Below are 16,981 nucleotides of genomic sequence, written 5' to 3' on the forward strand. Positions count from 1 at the left end.
TACTGTCGAATTAGCAGCATTGGTTGTTTGTCAGCAGCATTATGACTCACTGATACATGCCCTTTTGCCAAATGATAAGCAGTTTTTTTAAATGTAAGTGAATGCACAAGAACACCTTTTACAGTGTCAGATGAACATGTCTGCTCAGGCTGAGGACACACACAGTGAGCGGCGGTGTCCTGCAGGATTTAAGCCTCAGTGTGAGTGCAAGTGTGTTTTTACAATTTAGCACCAGATTTCATCCCACTCATGGGATGGTAATTAACTTGTCCATGTGTGTTGTGTTTACATTAACACCAATTTGAGTGCAAGCTGCATCTACTGCGGAGTCATTTCACCCAGGTGTGAAGAAGGATTGGAGCTTACTTCACTGGGGAGCAAAATCCAGACATTTTTATGACCAGTGAATATGTAGTTTGAGTACATTAGCATGGCTTCAGCAGGTTTGAAATCATTATATTGCTACATAAAGTCTGTACGACTGGGTATTGTTTTGTAGAGAGCAGGTAGGTTAACATAATTAGCAATGCGGATTGTTTGGTGTGCAAGCGTGCGATGGAACACGCCCTGTCATCACATCAGTGTGCACAGCCGTGTCAGATCCCACCCTAATTTGCTGACAGTTTGTTTGCCCTGTGAAAATTCTGTCAGGTAAAATTAGTGCTGCTCAAACGAAAAGCCCCATCATCCCTCCTCATTAGCATGTAGGCATTTGCTAATTTCAAGCTTGTGGATGACTGAATGATGTGATAAAAGTCCTACAGCAGGATGTGCTAAAATAAAACTGACGAGAACAACAACCCTGTCAGTCACTCATGCCTCCAGAAGAATGTGTGCAATTTTTTTTTTCTCTAATTAGTATAAGGAGTGTGTAAGGATTCTAACCCAAACAACATATTCATATAAATGTAGTTTGCTGAGTGGCACAGTTTTGTTGAACACCGAACTAAGAATCTTACAGGGGCACAATATTAATCTCACTCACTGTCATCCCTTATTTAACCCTAACCCTAATTTCTCATCTGTCCATCACACACACACACAATACCATCACTGATCCAGAGGCAGGATGGATTTTGAAATGTAATAGTTGAGGACTTCATTCATGTAGTGGTGTTATTGTTTCCACAAAGCAGCCGCTGGGCGGTGGATCAAGAAGAGAGAGCTCAGATGGGGCCTGGAAATAAAAGTGTGCCAGCTAGGTGTGGGGGGGGGTGCACCTGGGACACAAGGCTTCACAGCTGAGCCCTCCGGTGATGTAGTAGACTTAAATCGATGAAGCATCCATGAAAGCGCCAGTTACCTTAAGTTCCCTTTGCAGCGTGCCGTCTATGACAAATTGGAAGCTGTTGTGAAATTTCACAAAAAATAATCCCCAAATCAAAAATATCCCAAATAAGCCATTACTGTTCCTTTTTGCGATGTACTGAATTTGCCTGGACTGAAAAAAAATAGTTTGTGCTTTCTGTCATTTCCAGTCAGATTTATTGCTCATTATTCTCCATGGAGCTCTGAGTTAAAGATAACTGAAACTAGTGATTTCTGACAGATTTCCTTGTCTCTGCTACTGCTGACGTTTTGAATGATCAGTGGAACAAAGGAGGATTGAACTGCAAGAACTAAATGTTTTACGAACCCTCAGAATCATGTTCATGTTGTCTTTCCCTCTGTTCTCTTGCATTAACCTTTGTACTAGAAGAATACGTGTCCTTCTTCAATTTCCATGCACATTGATCAATGTACAAAATCCTTCTCTTTATCCATCTCCTGTGTAGGAGGGGAAGTATCCTTATTTAGCCCTGATTTATTTTCTCTATTGTCATTTCAGTTACATTATCAGAAAACGAATTCCATTGCCGTGCTAATGTAGCCCAGCTATATATCCTGCTGAAACCTTTATTCATGCAGTGTTGATTTTTCTTCCAATTCCATTAAGGATTTAAAATCTTTCATGGCAAAAAAAAAAGCTTCCCGCTAGAGTAAAAAGTAAAACAGAGGTCCTCAAGTTCAACTTTCAAACTCAGCAAACACAATCAGTGCCCTTGGGCCAGTGTCATTGAACATGAACTCTCATGCAAGAATTTCTTGTGTTATCTGGTTTAGTCTGTTTTGAAATCAAACTTGTCGGCGCTTGCTCTTCTCATGCCAGATAACTTGCGAAAAAATACTGTTAAAGATTTGGAGACTGTAGTTCAGGTTTATATTTTTTTCTGCCCCAACTACTGCAGCTCTCTCTGTGTAGGATTCAGTCAACCTTATCTCACCTGCTGTTTCAAAATGCAGCAGGGCAACTCCTTGCACCAAGAGGAGACTGACCTGTCTTCACTGGTTTCCAGTGACAAAAACGACTTGAAGATCATTGAATTGTTTTTAAATTGCTGCATGATCTGGCCCCAGGCTACATCTCTGAAGTGCTCTTCCTCATCCAGACCTCCGAGACCTACTGACCAATCACTGATCTCTAGTCCACCCACCCAGTAAAAAAAAAAAAAAGACAAACACATCCAGCAGATCCAGCAGACACAGTTGGATCCTACCTCTCTGCACCCTTTTTCTCTTCAGCATCTCATGAAGTCATGCATGACCACAACCCGCCTTTCATGTTTGTGTTCTACTTTTGCATTGCACTGTGCCGTTTGCATTATGATTAAAACATGGCGTTAATTCTATTATTTAAATGCTTTCGTGTTCTATTGATTGTAATCATCAGTCAAATAATCCCATTCTGTCTCTGTAAAGGACTTTGTTCAGCACTTGCTGTTTTTAAATGTGTTCCATAGAGAAACTGACTTGACATACAGCGTGTCTTTTATTTGCCATAAAAATATATTCAGTGCATACAGATAATTGTCTTTCAAACCAGTTTTTTTTTATGAGATGTTCTTTACCCATCTGCATGCTAGAATCACTTTGCATGTGCTGACAAAGCCCATTGATTTGATGTGACATTTTCCTCACAATGAATTGTTTATGTGTTGTATGTGTTGATTATATAATCCTGTTAACAAGAGCATAAACATTAAGAGGATCAGTTCCAAGCCCCTGTATACATTGCACAATTACAGCTGCTTACACAGCACGGGGAGTCTGACCTAAGAGAAGAGTAGGAGGAACACTCAAGAGACTTTAACTGTGTCCCAAACGCTGATTCAGTATCATATAATACATGTGTCACCAGAAATATGCACACAACAAAATGAATTGTTATCTTGGCTTATCTGAAGACATAACTCAAGTTGGCATCACATGAACAAGGCTAGACTCATGTTTAGCCTTCATTTATTTATACAGCACTTTTAAAAGATACCACACACCAAAGTGATGGCCAAAGGGAATAAAATCCACTGAAAAAATTTAGAAAGAAAAATACAATAGCATGTAGTAAAAACACCAGATAAAGTAAAGCGGAGAATGTAGATCTAGTAAAGTAAAAACATCAAATGCAAAAATTATAGCACCAGATAAATCAATATCGCCAGATAAGTAAAGTAAGAATATTGGATAAAGTATATAAAGCTAATGCTAATGCTCCCTTTTAAAACCGATGGTTTTAAGGGAGTTTTAAAAGAGTCCGACATGGTGGGGTCTGTTTAAGAGCATAGGATCTGTTAAAGTGGCCCACTTCAAAGACTCAGGGTGGTGGACCTATGAGCTGGGGTCGTGGTTGGATGACTGAGGTCGGTCACGTAGAGCTCTGAAAGTGAGCTTGAACTAAAATTTTTAAATGGAGAGAAAACCAGCACTGAAATGCTAAAAAAATAGTTTCATGTGAGCATCTGTTGGATTTTGTTAGAAGCCTGGCAACGCATTTTTGTAGAGTCTGTAGGGAGGATCTGGAATCTGATCACAGGCAGGTACAGTAAAAAGAGATTTACAATGATCTCCGCCTGACAACATCAAAGCTTGTACCAACAGTTTCATATTGCGACACGACTGATGAACGTCTGGCTGGGTTTCTTACCTGTTAGAAAAACAATGTCATCACCGATATTTTTTATTTTTTTTTTACTACCTTTCCAACACTGCCCCTTTTTGTCAACCTTCTTACCACAATTCTAACATATCTCAAAATAATACTCACTAAATACACAATCATTTGTGCTTACTGCCCACCTCTCCTCCATATTTCGTTTCTGATCACTGACGATACCCCCCGGAGTGTAAATATAAGTGTGTCCCTGTTGTTAGCACCACAAAACAAAATCTTTTATTTGAGGAACTTACCTTGGACGGTCATGTGTATGCAAAAAAAAACAAAAAAAAAAGTGTGGACACTTAGCATGCTCTCACACACGCTTGTTTGTCACACAAACAAAAAATATTGTGTATCTTTAAATTTGTATAAAATCCATGTAAACGTTAGGAAGTGGCGTGATTCTACAGCATGTTTTTTACAGCAGCCCAGACTGGACTAAATGGGCCTTTATGCTTGGTTAATGTTAACGACGGTTACTCCTGCATGCTTGGAAAAGGCAGGGTGAAGTACCGGGTCCAGTTAGTTGCTATCACCAGATCCTACGCACACTCCAACATAAATCAAAATAGTAGAGCAAGGTTGGCTGACTTTTTATACAGCAATATGCCATATATCTCAACTAACTGAGTTATTGATGTCAATAGAGTGTGAGAGCAAATGACATGATGGTCTCGGAATTGCCGCAAAATGCATCAAAGATAGGCTTAAGATCAAGGTCTCCTCCCAGGTGTGATTGATGGATGAAATGTACGATTACACTCTATGGATAATGTTTCTGTATTTTTGCCTTTTTCCAGGCAGTTTGAAAGGATTGCTGTGAAATAAAAGTGAAAAACATGGTGCTGAGGCGTAGCTGAAGAGCTGAAATACTATTTGACTAAAAGCAGAATGTTATTATATACATACATATCTTTTTGTTTGGTTTAATGGAAGCAAGAGCGCTTCAATCCCATCAATCCAATCAGAGATTATTTAATGTGTTAGCTGTTTAACTTTACTCTTTTTGCTTGTTACTGTCGCTTGAGTCATTTTGTTGTTTTCATTTAACATAGTCTCAGTGAATGTTACATAAAAAAGGTGGGAAAAAGAGGAAAAAAATCAAACAAACAAACTAGAAAAGAGTGGATTATGTTGTGGGTCCATAGATCACCAATTTTTTGCTAATGGCCTGAGAGTAAAGGTGAAGTATATCTATCGCCACCAGTTGTGTGTGTCCTGCCCACGGCCAGTAAAACTACTTGAATTCTCATAGTTGAAGGGAAGGAAATGCATTTTTAACCCCTGGCTGAGAGTAGAGTGCATTCTCATATAAAACATCTCCACAGCATCTGTTCACTGAGGGACCTTCATGTCAAAACAGTGAAGAGAAACTTCCGTCTGCCGTCATCTTCTACTGACAGACTCAATCTGAACATAATAAAGGCAGCACGTATTGATGGGGCGAGCCCTACGGACAATTTAGGGTCACCAGTGAACCCAAAGATGGTGTATTTGGACGGTAGGAGGAAACTGGAGTACCCGGAGAAAACCAGACACAGGGACATGCACACATGGGGAGAACATACAAACGCCGTAAACAAAGGCCCCAGGCCGGGAACTGAACCTACAGCCTTCTTAATGTGAGGCGACAGCTATAACCCATTTAGTTATTTTTTTTACTTACTGCTGATATTTACTACTGTGTTTTCAGCAGCATCAGTCATTAATCCTCTTTATACCAGTACTTTTGCATGCATTTTATTGTTTTCTCTTTCCTCAGCTGTTGTTCTCTCTCCATCCCTCTCTCCCTCTCTCTCTCTCACCCGAATGGTCGAGGTAGATGGCTCCGCCCACCCTCGGCTGGTTCTGCCTCTTAATGGAATTTTATCCTTGCCACTGTCGGCAAGTGTTTGCTCATGTCTTTGTCAAATCTCTTTTAACTAACTCTGTAAAGAGTTTGGTCCAGACCCGTTCTGTATGGAAATAGTCCAGATGTCACTCTGTCATGATGCTGTATAAATAAAATTTGATGTGAATTTACGTTTTCCACTTCATGATTTATATATAATCACAACATTGGCTGCCCTGCTTGGAAGTTGTGAGCCTAAAGAGAAGGGAAAAGCATGAATTGATGCGAGTCAGAGCATCCAACCCAATTTCCATCAGTTTGTTTTTGTTCCGCTGACTTGCAATCATTGTTTGCCTTCTTACCAACCAGTGCTTCAACATGTTCCTGTCAGTTAAAACAACCAATACTTTACTGTAGTTTTTGTGCCCCTAACAACTCCTCCTCAAAAAAAAAAAAAAAAATCTCAATGGGAGAGTTTACACATCAAAGTCTGTCTCCGGAAGTCAGGTATTGCAACTGTGGAACAAAGTTGTATCAAATCCGTTATGGCTGTAGGTGGAGCTAAGAAAATGCGATGCCACTTCTGGTACAAAATTAAAAAAAAAAAAAAAAATCTGGGTGAGTGAAGCTCCGTAGCTCCGGAGCCCCACTATTCATCAAGCTTTAGGCAACGGCCAAAACTCCAACAGAACTGTCAGTACTCATGTTGCATTGTTGGTCATGTGATGCCACGTTTTGATAAGACAGAGGAAGAAAATTCTGAAGCAGAATGAAATGTCATCCTTTGAGTGACAGCGTGTTGGGAATTAAATGCTTCATTGGAGGAATGTCCTGACTGACTGCCACAGTAAAAGGGAAATTTAAGACATTTCCATTGAACATATTACTGAATATTGCAGAATTGTCCAGTATCAGTGTTGTTTTCTGGGTTGGTGTTTGAATTTCTTGGTCTGGGATCGTCGTACAATTTGATAGCAAACAAACATGCACTCTCAGATTGGTTTGGTTTCCTGGCTGATCTGTCACCGATAACTCTGGAATGTCCTGTGTGGACTTCTTAAACAGAGCCAAGGAAAATGGCAATTTTTTCTTTAGGGGTGCCAAAAACCCTTATTTGTCCAAGCTGGCCTATTTGCACAGCTAAATGGAACTGAACCAGTACTAGTATTATTTCCATGTTGTCCTTTTTCTGATAACATCTTAAAAAATCTAAGTAAAGGAAAGGAAGGAATTAAAAGACACAGAAACAACAGGACATTTTCTTGTTGTTCATGTTGTAGGCAGGGCAGCATGGTGGAATAGTTATTAGTGCTGTTGGCCCTAAAATAAGAAGGTCATTCCCACATTCGATTTTACATGTTGTTTGCATGTTCTCCCCGTCCTTATGGATTTGCTCCAGGTTTACTCCGGGTACTCCGGTTTCCTCCCACCATCCAAAGACATCATGTTTAGATTGACTGGTGACTCTGAATTGTCTGTAGGTCTGAGTGTGAGTGTGAATGGTTGTTGGTCTCTGTCTGTCTCTGTGTGTTGGCCCTGTGATGGACTGGTGACCTGTCCGGGGTGACCCCGCCCTCACCCAGTGTGAGCTGGGATTGGCTCCAGCAGCCCCCGTGACCTGGAAACAGATAAGCGGTTGAAGATGAATGAATATTTCAGCCATTTTAACACGTTAACATCTTCAGAGTGTAGAGCAGTTTGTTTTAGGTTTGTAGCCCACTTAGACAATATGTATAACTTCCTTCATAAAACAAATTGTAAAGGTCTAAAGAGATTAAACTCTTCAACAGTGAAGAAAAGTCTTTCTCTGCTACCAATAACTGTCTCAATATTTATTGCAGATAAAAAAGGCTTTCAAATTAATCTGAATACAATATACAGACGCATGGAAGACCCATGCAGTCAATATAACTATATATTTTTGAAACTTGTTTGATTTCAGCATTTGGTTTTATTTCTACGTGTCTTATTCACTGGAAATGTACACAGGCTCGCTTCTGCAGCATTCCAAGCTTGCAACATTTTCTTTTATTTTGGCAGCGTCTTTCTTGTCTTTCTTTGTGAATAATATATATTTTCCTCTAATATGTGATGTGATGAACACAACCTTCAGCTTTCCCCAGGGATAGCTGGGAAACACTGCTAAAATTCTTTTTGAAGCGGCTCATTTAGCTCCAAAGGAGCTGCGTTCCTTCCACATGTGATCGTCTTCTGATTGCTCCGGCTTGTTTCTTTGCGCAGGTGATTAAATAGCAATGAGACCCGTTTTTCTCTTGACCACCAGCCCTCATGGCAGCACTGAAAGGACAAGGACTTGGCCTTAGTATTTCTTTTCCAAACTCACTAATGGGTGCCCTTTTGGCATTCTTGATGTTTGTTTCAGTTTGTGCTCTTCTTATATTTTCGATGTTTTCACGCTAACAAAGACGAAGTGAAGACTCATGTGCATATCATTGCAAAAGTATTTTTTTCTTTTCTGATGGATATCAATAATATCAAAACATCTATCTTCATACATTCCGTTATGTTAGAAATATTTGTTCTGCTCATTGTTGATGATAATTTTCCCATCTGTCTCTGAACCAAGTTACTAATGCGGGTAAGTTATAGGGTTGTTCTGATATATAAAGTTTTAGTGGTATGTTCTGTGTTAAATGGGCTGAATGAGCGGTTCTCTTTATGCCTTGTTTTGACGTCTAACCCTCCTAATGTTGAGCTTTCTATGTTAATGGTGCCCATAATTGCAAATAACCATGATTACCTCTTTCAAGTGCACACGGCAATCTGGGACAAAATGTTAAATACATTGCAGGTAGTGCTTATAAGCCATTAATTTTTACAGCTGTTGATATGTACGCTGTTAAAACCATCTGGGTTTTTTCTAATTGAAATAACATTTGGTTGGAATATATGAAAGTAAACTTTTTATATTTACCATGCAGATTAATACCACAGCAATTAACTCAATATAATTAACTAGATTTTAATGATTTTACTCGGCTTTAACTTTTGCATATTTCACTTTCTGAAGAGAATCGGATATGGTTGCTCATTCTGACAGTTGGGTTAGAGTTTGTGTTCCATGAAACTGATTGTGGCATCCATTAAGTCAGGCAAAAATTTGAATTGTCGCTGTAATGTCTTTGAAGGGGTGTGGATGCAGTGACGCAGCCAGTTTAGAATAAGAATTGTTTTCAAGGACCTGAAAATTTTTGAAGCAACTTCTCGATAAAGAATAGATATTCCTGATTAAATAAGCAACATCAAAATTAAAAAGTAAAAATTTAATGACTTCCTTCTGAAAAATTAGACCATCATAATATTTCATTTGAGTTTATTGCTCAGCAGCTCGGCTGATCTGCCTCTATCAGACAGCGAGAGCAAATTAAAATGTCTCCAAATCCAAATTTGTGCACAGAAAGATGACGATAACCTTTCACTGAGTTGAGCTGCTGGCTGGCAGAAAACGGTGTGTGTATGCAGGTCTGTGTCACTCACAGAATGGAGCTCAGTGAGGAGAGAACTTCTCAGTGCTTGAATCAGCAGGTAACTGTAGAGAGGGAAAGCCTGACCCACCTGACCTTCTGAAATGGTTTGCATGGTTTCAAGTTAGGGACGTGGTCTTCCCTGCGAAGACTATTCTATTAGACTCTTCCAACCTTTTATGTTTGGATTTGTTGATTTCTGTTTTACTTCAAAATGATTTCCCTTGTGTGTGTTGCGGTTCTACTTCCTGTCTCTGACCATTTTTCCTCCATTGTGGGTATCTGCCAGGTCTTAATCCTTCTCACTTATGTCCAATTTGCTCGGCCTATCTCATGTCTTTAAGTCTGTGTCTCTACCTCCGTTGCCCTCCTTCACTTTCTGCTATGTCTCCTCACTGCTCCTGTTTGTGTTGTGTTCTTTTTTACAAGTACCGCTTCACTCAGGCATAACTAGCCTTTTGTTTATTAAATAACCATTTTCCCACCTATATTTGTTTGTATATGAGTTCAGCAATCTTCAGTCGTGACAGTCTGTACAATTTACCTCTAATTTCAGAGAAGAAAAACCACTAAGCAAGTTGACAGCTCATCCATCTACCTCCTCCCGTGCTCTCTGAGCAAACAAAATGATGTGATCAGCTGCAGAGGAAAGCTAAGCAGAGTGCAAATGCCTTATCCCATCTGCCAAGTGCATCCTATTTGCATCATTTGCTCTGACTCTAATGCAGGTGAAAGGAGGGCCCTCTATTAGATGCCATCATCTGGATACAAATCACAAGTAATTGCAACATTCACTTCGTCCCATCATTAATTTAAAAGTTCTGATGGCATTTCATTTAAGGCTCCACGAGGACAGCATTAAGCTGTAATCCAAATCCACTCTTTAAATTTCTAATGTGCTGTCCTCAGAACAACTGTTAGCAGGGCGCACAAGTTCAGCAGACTTCCACAAAATCAGCCGACTGCAAACAAAATAAATAGTTTTTGTATGTGTACCACTTCTCAGTAACTTGTGTTTCCATCGCCTTAGAAAGCTGTCAACGTGACTTTTCTCCTATGTGATATTCAGAGATGAATCGCATTACACATAATCTACAGATGTGCGCTGACTATAATTTCAGAGACCAAATCATTTAGCATTCGCACTCGCTGTGAGTTTCATCATCTGCTAAGGCTCAGTTCCACAGGCCTCCTTTGAATAAATGACAACAAAGCAATGGGCGATTTTAATAGAAAAATTGCTTTGTAAGATAACATCAGGCTGACTGTGGAAGGGAACTCACTGTTGTCCTTCAGGGAAAGCAGAAGAGCATGAGGATTTGGGGGCAACGCAATCACACAAGCTCCTGCTTATTGTCACACTACTATTCCCCTGCAGAAAAAGCTAATTTAGATCCCATGAGAAAAAATGAAGCTCTCTTTTCTTTTGTTCATCTGCACTAATCTCAAATGCTCACACCCTTGTCCTTGTCTCGGATGATCTACTTACTGACCTTGCAAGAGGTTCACAGGGAACACTCGGAGTAAAATCAGTGACTGCTCAAAGCAAGGTTAGACCAATAAATTCCAAGGTTTTATCAGTGAATAGGTCCACTACTTGCATAACTATTGTGCCATGAAAAGTCACATAATTGAACATATCATAAAACAAAATGACATTACCATAACACATTTACAAGTCGTGAAAAATTTGCATTTCAGAAAACAAATCAACATACGGCGAGACAAATTTATGCATTAAGCGAATGGGAATGTCCCAACTCTGAGGTTGGAGTTCGCTGAATGCACCGATACCAATGGATAGCGATCAAGTGATGTTTTCCCAGTTTTTCGGCGAACAAATGAACCACTTAATGCGTTTTTTTCTTTCTTTTTTTTTTTGTGTGGTCAGGCAAAACATCACTCATTTGCTGTCCATTAACGCCATGGAACTCCAGCTGGCTGTGTAATCACTTCCGAGTCAACCCTGAAGTTGGGACATTCCCTTACTTATAAATATGTCTTGGCGTTTGTAGAAGTGTTTCAGATTTTGTAATGTTGGCTTGCACCTCCAGGCAACTGTAATAAGGTCAGCTGCTGAATTGACCGAATATTTATTGAGTCTACAATGACGTTTGACTCCTCTACCGAGGCTCAGATCGATGGGGTGCTTCTTGCCACGTTAGCAGAGCAGGGTTATATGAAAATGAACAGATCTATTACAAGGGCTACTATCCATACTTTGAATTCTCAACCTTCTTCTCTCATATCAGCACTTGCAAATGAAGCCTGCTGCTGCCCCGTGATGCTGATTTGCGCATTGAAGTTGAGCAAAAAAGTAGTCTTAGTGGAAAAAAAAAGTCAATGTTAGATTTGGTCATACAGTACGGGGGGGGGGGACACCTGAAAGTAGCCTGCAAATGGATTGGTGTCTTGAGTGCACTATGAGATATAGTTAGAATATGTGTAACTATGTAGTGTTTAACTTCTTACCTCTCTGCAGTGATACAGAAACGAACTCAAGAGTCCATTTGCACACATTAAGATATTTGTTACACACCCAACCAACATCAGTGGCGCTAGGTGTGATTAGAGAGCAATCAGTGAAACAACAATTTGTTTATACAGCCTTCTTATGCCACTGGGTGCTGTTAGCTTAAAATTCAAATCGGTCCTTACAGATGCATAGAGCTTAACAACTCTTCTCTATCACGCTTTCCCCACCTTCCCAGGGAGGAGCTGATGATCAGTTCATCCTTCGACTCTTTGGAGGTTCTCCTGGACTCTTTTGGCCCTGTCAGAGACTGCACCAAAGACAATGGAGGCTGCAGCCGCAACTTCCGTTGCATAGCTGACCGAAAGCTGGACTCCACCGGATGCGTGGTGAGTCATCTTTCCTTTGCCTGGGAGCTGCCTAACATTAGCTCCAGCAGCACAGCGTGAGCTGTTCCTCAGGTGTTACATAAATCAAACTCAACATATTCCATAATATACCTTACATTCTCTAGTTGTCCTATCCAACACTCCACATATTCGAGCCTTTGGGATATCTGATTCAATGGCCAGATATATGGCATCCATGTTACTGTGGCTGTGCAAATGACCTCTGGTCAGTCTGCTTGTGTAAATATTCATGAGCATATCTGCTGGCCGAGATGACCCATATCAAGGACAAGCAGAAGACCTGCTCTCTGTAATATGCCTGAGCACATAGTTCGACTGCGCCTCTCGTCTCACATGCCTCTCAGGCCGACTACACGTTCATTACCTCCAGGTGGTGCTTAGCAACTAGGCAATGTAGCAGCCAGGTTTATTTTGCTCTCCATCTGCTGGGAACTCCAGCAATGCCGCTCTTGTTATTTGCAGAATCTTAGCGCCGTCTGCTAGTGTTTTGCTTCTCCGAAATCCGCCCAATTCTATTGATAAGCTGTCAGGAAGCAGCCCCCCCACCGCCTACTAACAATTTAATTTCTTTTCAAGAACTTTGATGTAGTGCAGTACAGGGTTTCAGGTGAGGTGGGAAAACATTATTTATGCATTTCTGCGTGTTACTTCTTATCTCATAAAGCATATCAAATAGAGAGAAATGGCTTGTGAGACCTTTGTTGTAGGGGAAAATGTTGCATTAGAGCATATGCATGTATTCCAGGGAATTCTATTTGTATTTAATATGGTGAACATTAGTGCAGCGGCGAAAACATCAATTTCTGCAATCGACAGACATGTAAAACTCATACTGAAAAACATTTATTGATCACTCTCCCGACTCGCCGACTTCCATAACCGTCTGCAAATTGAGGCAAAAAAATAGGACTCTCCAAGTGCAATCTGTGGAAGCGAAAATTTATTACAGATTCCAACATTTGGAATCTGAAATTATCGGCATGTGCAGAACCCTGCTTTATGTAATTCTATGGCAACCTGTTGTTATTTAGTAATTAAGTACATCCAATTTCCATTACCACTGTGCTCTTCTCAGGGTTTGTTTTTTTTCACTCCTTCTTGAGAAAGACTTCTGCAACTTCAACCAGGAAACTTGAAGATGAAAAAGCACACAGAAATACAGAACAGGCAGGTTTTTACAGTTTGACAGTATTGTGAAAGCCCCCACATCTTACAATTAATCAACATCCGTGTGTTTTTGTATCAAAGAGGTGTGCATGAGGACACCACAAAGGCTTGGGCCAACCCATGGCCCTTAGCTGCCTAGAATCCCCTGAATCTCCTGTCTCTGTCTTTGTAGCTCAAAATAACACAATATAATAATAAAAAATATACACATTAGTTTAAAAAAAAAAAAAAAAAAAAACAACAACAACACAACTCCTACATGCTATGTGGCAGATGGTATTGGTTTATGCAATTTACAGTAGAGCTCTTTTCTCAACAAGATTAGAGCTAAGAAAATGTCAGAAAGACTTCTCTTTGTTGTATATGGGAGTTCCTCCTTTTACATCCCAACAGCAGACTGTAACCATCGCTGCAACACTTGATTTTGCGAATTAGCAAGATAGCTCAACAATGGCGGCTGTTGAGTATTTATGTAATCATTTAAGAGAGAACAAGTCTATAAATAGGCACATCCCGTTGTATCCATCACTATCACACAGTGTCAAGGAAAGTCCATAGTTAATCTTGTCTTTTTTGTGGAGCAAAAAGTATTGTCTACATAGAGGCAACATATTGTGTTAGTGACTGTTCACCTGAGTGTGGTATAAGAGTCTAATCCTACTGTTTACTGCGTTCACCATCTTGTTTCGGTTTCTACCATTTCGTAATTATGTTAGCACTAACTGTGACGTTATGTCAGTTTTATAACGTTGGGGAATTCTGAACTAAATGTTTTTCCATCCAATAGTTTGCATCCCGAGAGTCTCCAGCAGACAGATTGGAGAAAGGTGATATAAAAAGGTCCACACAGGGCAGTAAAAGTGTGGTCTGTCAATTGTGGCATCCAGCCCCCGCAAGTGTTTCTCTTCATTAGAGATTCAAAGATGCTTTTTTGGCAGTTTGCAATTCAATTTGTGGTTCAGTAGAATCTGGACTAAATGTTCCACAAAGACTTTTGGCTTTTAGCACTTAGCCACTGCGATTATGTTTCTGAACTTTTCAAGGCAATTATTTTCCATCGCAAGTGCATCGCTATTCCACTTGACAGCACATTAAGGCTGTCAGTCAGCCTGCTGTCTTCCAGTTCAGAGTTGAGTACAAATATCTCAATTATTAGTTTAAACTGTGAGCCTGTCCACTAACTTGAAACAACCTCGAACTGCTCTTGACACTCAGAGGATTCCACTGAGTTTTGACAACATTGCACTGGTATGTCAGAGACCAAAGTATCCATCGAGAGATGACAGAGTAGAGATTTCCAGCCAGGGCTTTGAAGTCTCACGGGCATTTGATTAAATTTCACAATATTGAGGCATCTTTTCTTTTTCTTTTTTTTTTTCATCGGCTCTCACGTGGTAAAGCAAAAGAACGTCAATATTTTGTAACAATATTATTCCTGTAAATAGAATTACTGAATGCTTTTAAGTGTCAGCATGTATTCGGCAACATCTACATGAAGAGGGGTGCACCTCTATGCTGCATTGTGTTGCAAATCCTTGCCAAAAGAAAAAAATCTATTTTTTTCTGGCTGAAATTACTCTGACATGGCTCCAAAGGGAAACAGTGAAAAGATTTCATGCCAGCTCTCAGAGGTACCGTGAGACTTTCCTTTTTGTATCCATATAATTTATTTATTGCCCTGTTATAATTTCATCCCTATGAGCATGTTGAAGAATGCTGTGATATTTTTATTTTATTTTTAGGAACCTTCGTAAAAAAAAAAAAATAAAAAAGGAGCAGAGTCAGTTCCTGCTGTTACTGACAGTTCTTAGCCTCATTTTTTTTTCTGAATGCTGACCAAGCTCCACTGTAACAACAGATGAAACAGGAATCCATACTTAAAATAAATCGATGAATTTTCCACTTCAGAGAAGGAGCTGGACAATATGTAGGACACGATAGACAAAGTGACATCATAGCAACATGAAGGACTTTCAGAGATAACTGGAAGGAGCTGAAAGGCTGTTATGCGCTGATGTATGATGTATGAGGAATTTCAGCATATCAAGGACTTTGTTTTAGATTTTAAATTCAAATAACTGACTCCAGAACACAAACAATAATAAGCCATTTAGAATAATGTCAGAATACCTCTTTATTCATACTCTATGCACAAGGTGGATGGAGAATGATGAACCAAGAAGCTTCCAACTCATCAACAAACCAAGGATCATCTTGAATTTCACACATTGATAGAAAATCTGAGGTAAAGCTGTTTGCCACTTAATAATAAAATAAACCTGCAACGGCTGAATAGAATCAAAACAAAGCACCTGTTTGCCTTATAGCCAGTCATACCACTTAACATTACCATAGAAATAGGTTCCGCAGGTTGCATTGACTTTATCTAGAATAAAGTTTATGTTTACTGCTATTCATCTAAAGTTTGTTGATAGAATAACAGCCATTTTAACTGTGCATTGCATCTCTTGTTTGCGGTGTACTCCCTGCTACAGGAGGTGTCGTGCATGTTAAGTGTGGTTCATTTGAGTTCAACAAGCTCTCCAGTGACAGTACTGTTAGTAGAACAAAGCTACACTGCGTGTTACCTAGGAGCTGGTCACTTAGAGTCAGCAAAATGCTAAGACAATTAGAGAAGAACCAAAAACACACAAAAACTGGACAATGAAAAAATAAAAGAACTGGCAGCAAATTTAAGAGTGAATGGAATCGGTTGTTTCACTTGGTGAAATATGACACATTTGAAGACATTGTGAGGTGAAGCTCTCCTGGCTAATATCAGCACCTCCAGTTGATGTAAAGTTAATGTTCACCAGCTATGCCCATGTAGTTTTACACAAATACATAATTGGGACGGTCACAAATGCATTTGGCCTTTTGGGGCTATATCTGATTGATACACATCAACATTCATCTGAATCTACTTCCTCTGTGTGTTATTTCAGATGAAAAATCTAATCTTACACAGACCCAGAAGTGGCTCTAAGCAGTTATTCAGCCTGTGAGGTGAAACCCAGGGCAAAACAGTCTGTAAAACATTTGTTGCTGCAGGGAAATAACTGCCAGTGATTTACCAATGTGTTTTCCAACTCAAAATTGACCCGTGCTATAAAAAAAAGAGAGGCACTAAAATAGATTTTGAAAAATAGGCCCAGACTGGTGTTGTATTGGTAAGACATCAAATGTGTTTTATTGCATTTACTTGTGTACTCTCTGGAGGTAACAAACAAACCATCTTACACCTATTGACCTGCTCCACCCTAGGACAAGCTGTCTCTCCCTTTTCACCCCTTTCTCTCTCTCTTTGTCTCCGACAATCTGTTTTCTTTTCTGCATCTCATTGTTATTCTATTGCTTTAACATTTTCAGTTTTTGACCCTCTCTTTTGTTTCCTATTCAATGACTGCTCCATTTCTTATGTGATGAGGCCAACAACTTTAGGCTATATCACAAGTTGTTGAGCAATGGATTGTAATTTCACAGTTTGAGTTGAGCTGTAGTGAACATTTCCCCACGTCGGTTTTTTAAACCCGATGATCTCATCCTGCTCATTCGCTGCATTTTTCGGAGCTCTCCTTTTGTTTGATTAATCTGCCCGGAGGTCAGTCCCAGACGCTGCTGTTGTTGTTGCTTGTCCAAGGA

At 39.8% G+C, this 16,981-nt stretch overlaps 1 protein-coding gene across 1 annotated transcript in view; it reads left to right on the top strand.

The window, feature by feature from the left end:
* The window catches only part of astn1 (astrotactin 1), a 402,459-nt gene that overhangs the window by 143,922 nt on the left and 241,556 nt on the right, over nt 1-16,981 (top strand). The window contains exon 13 of the mRNA XM_029524898.1: nt 12,001-12,151. Coding sequence (XP_029380758.1) covers nt 12,001-12,151 — 151 coding nt within the window. The remainder of the gene's footprint in view (nt 1-12,000; nt 12,152-16,981) is intronic.

The sequence above is a fragment of the Echeneis naucrates genome, chromosome 17, assembly GCF_900963305.1.
Source record: "Echeneis naucrates chromosome 17, fEcheNa1.1, whole genome shotgun sequence".
Classification (NCBI taxonomy): Eukaryota; Metazoa; Chordata; class Actinopteri; order Carangiformes; family Echeneidae; genus Echeneis; species Echeneis naucrates.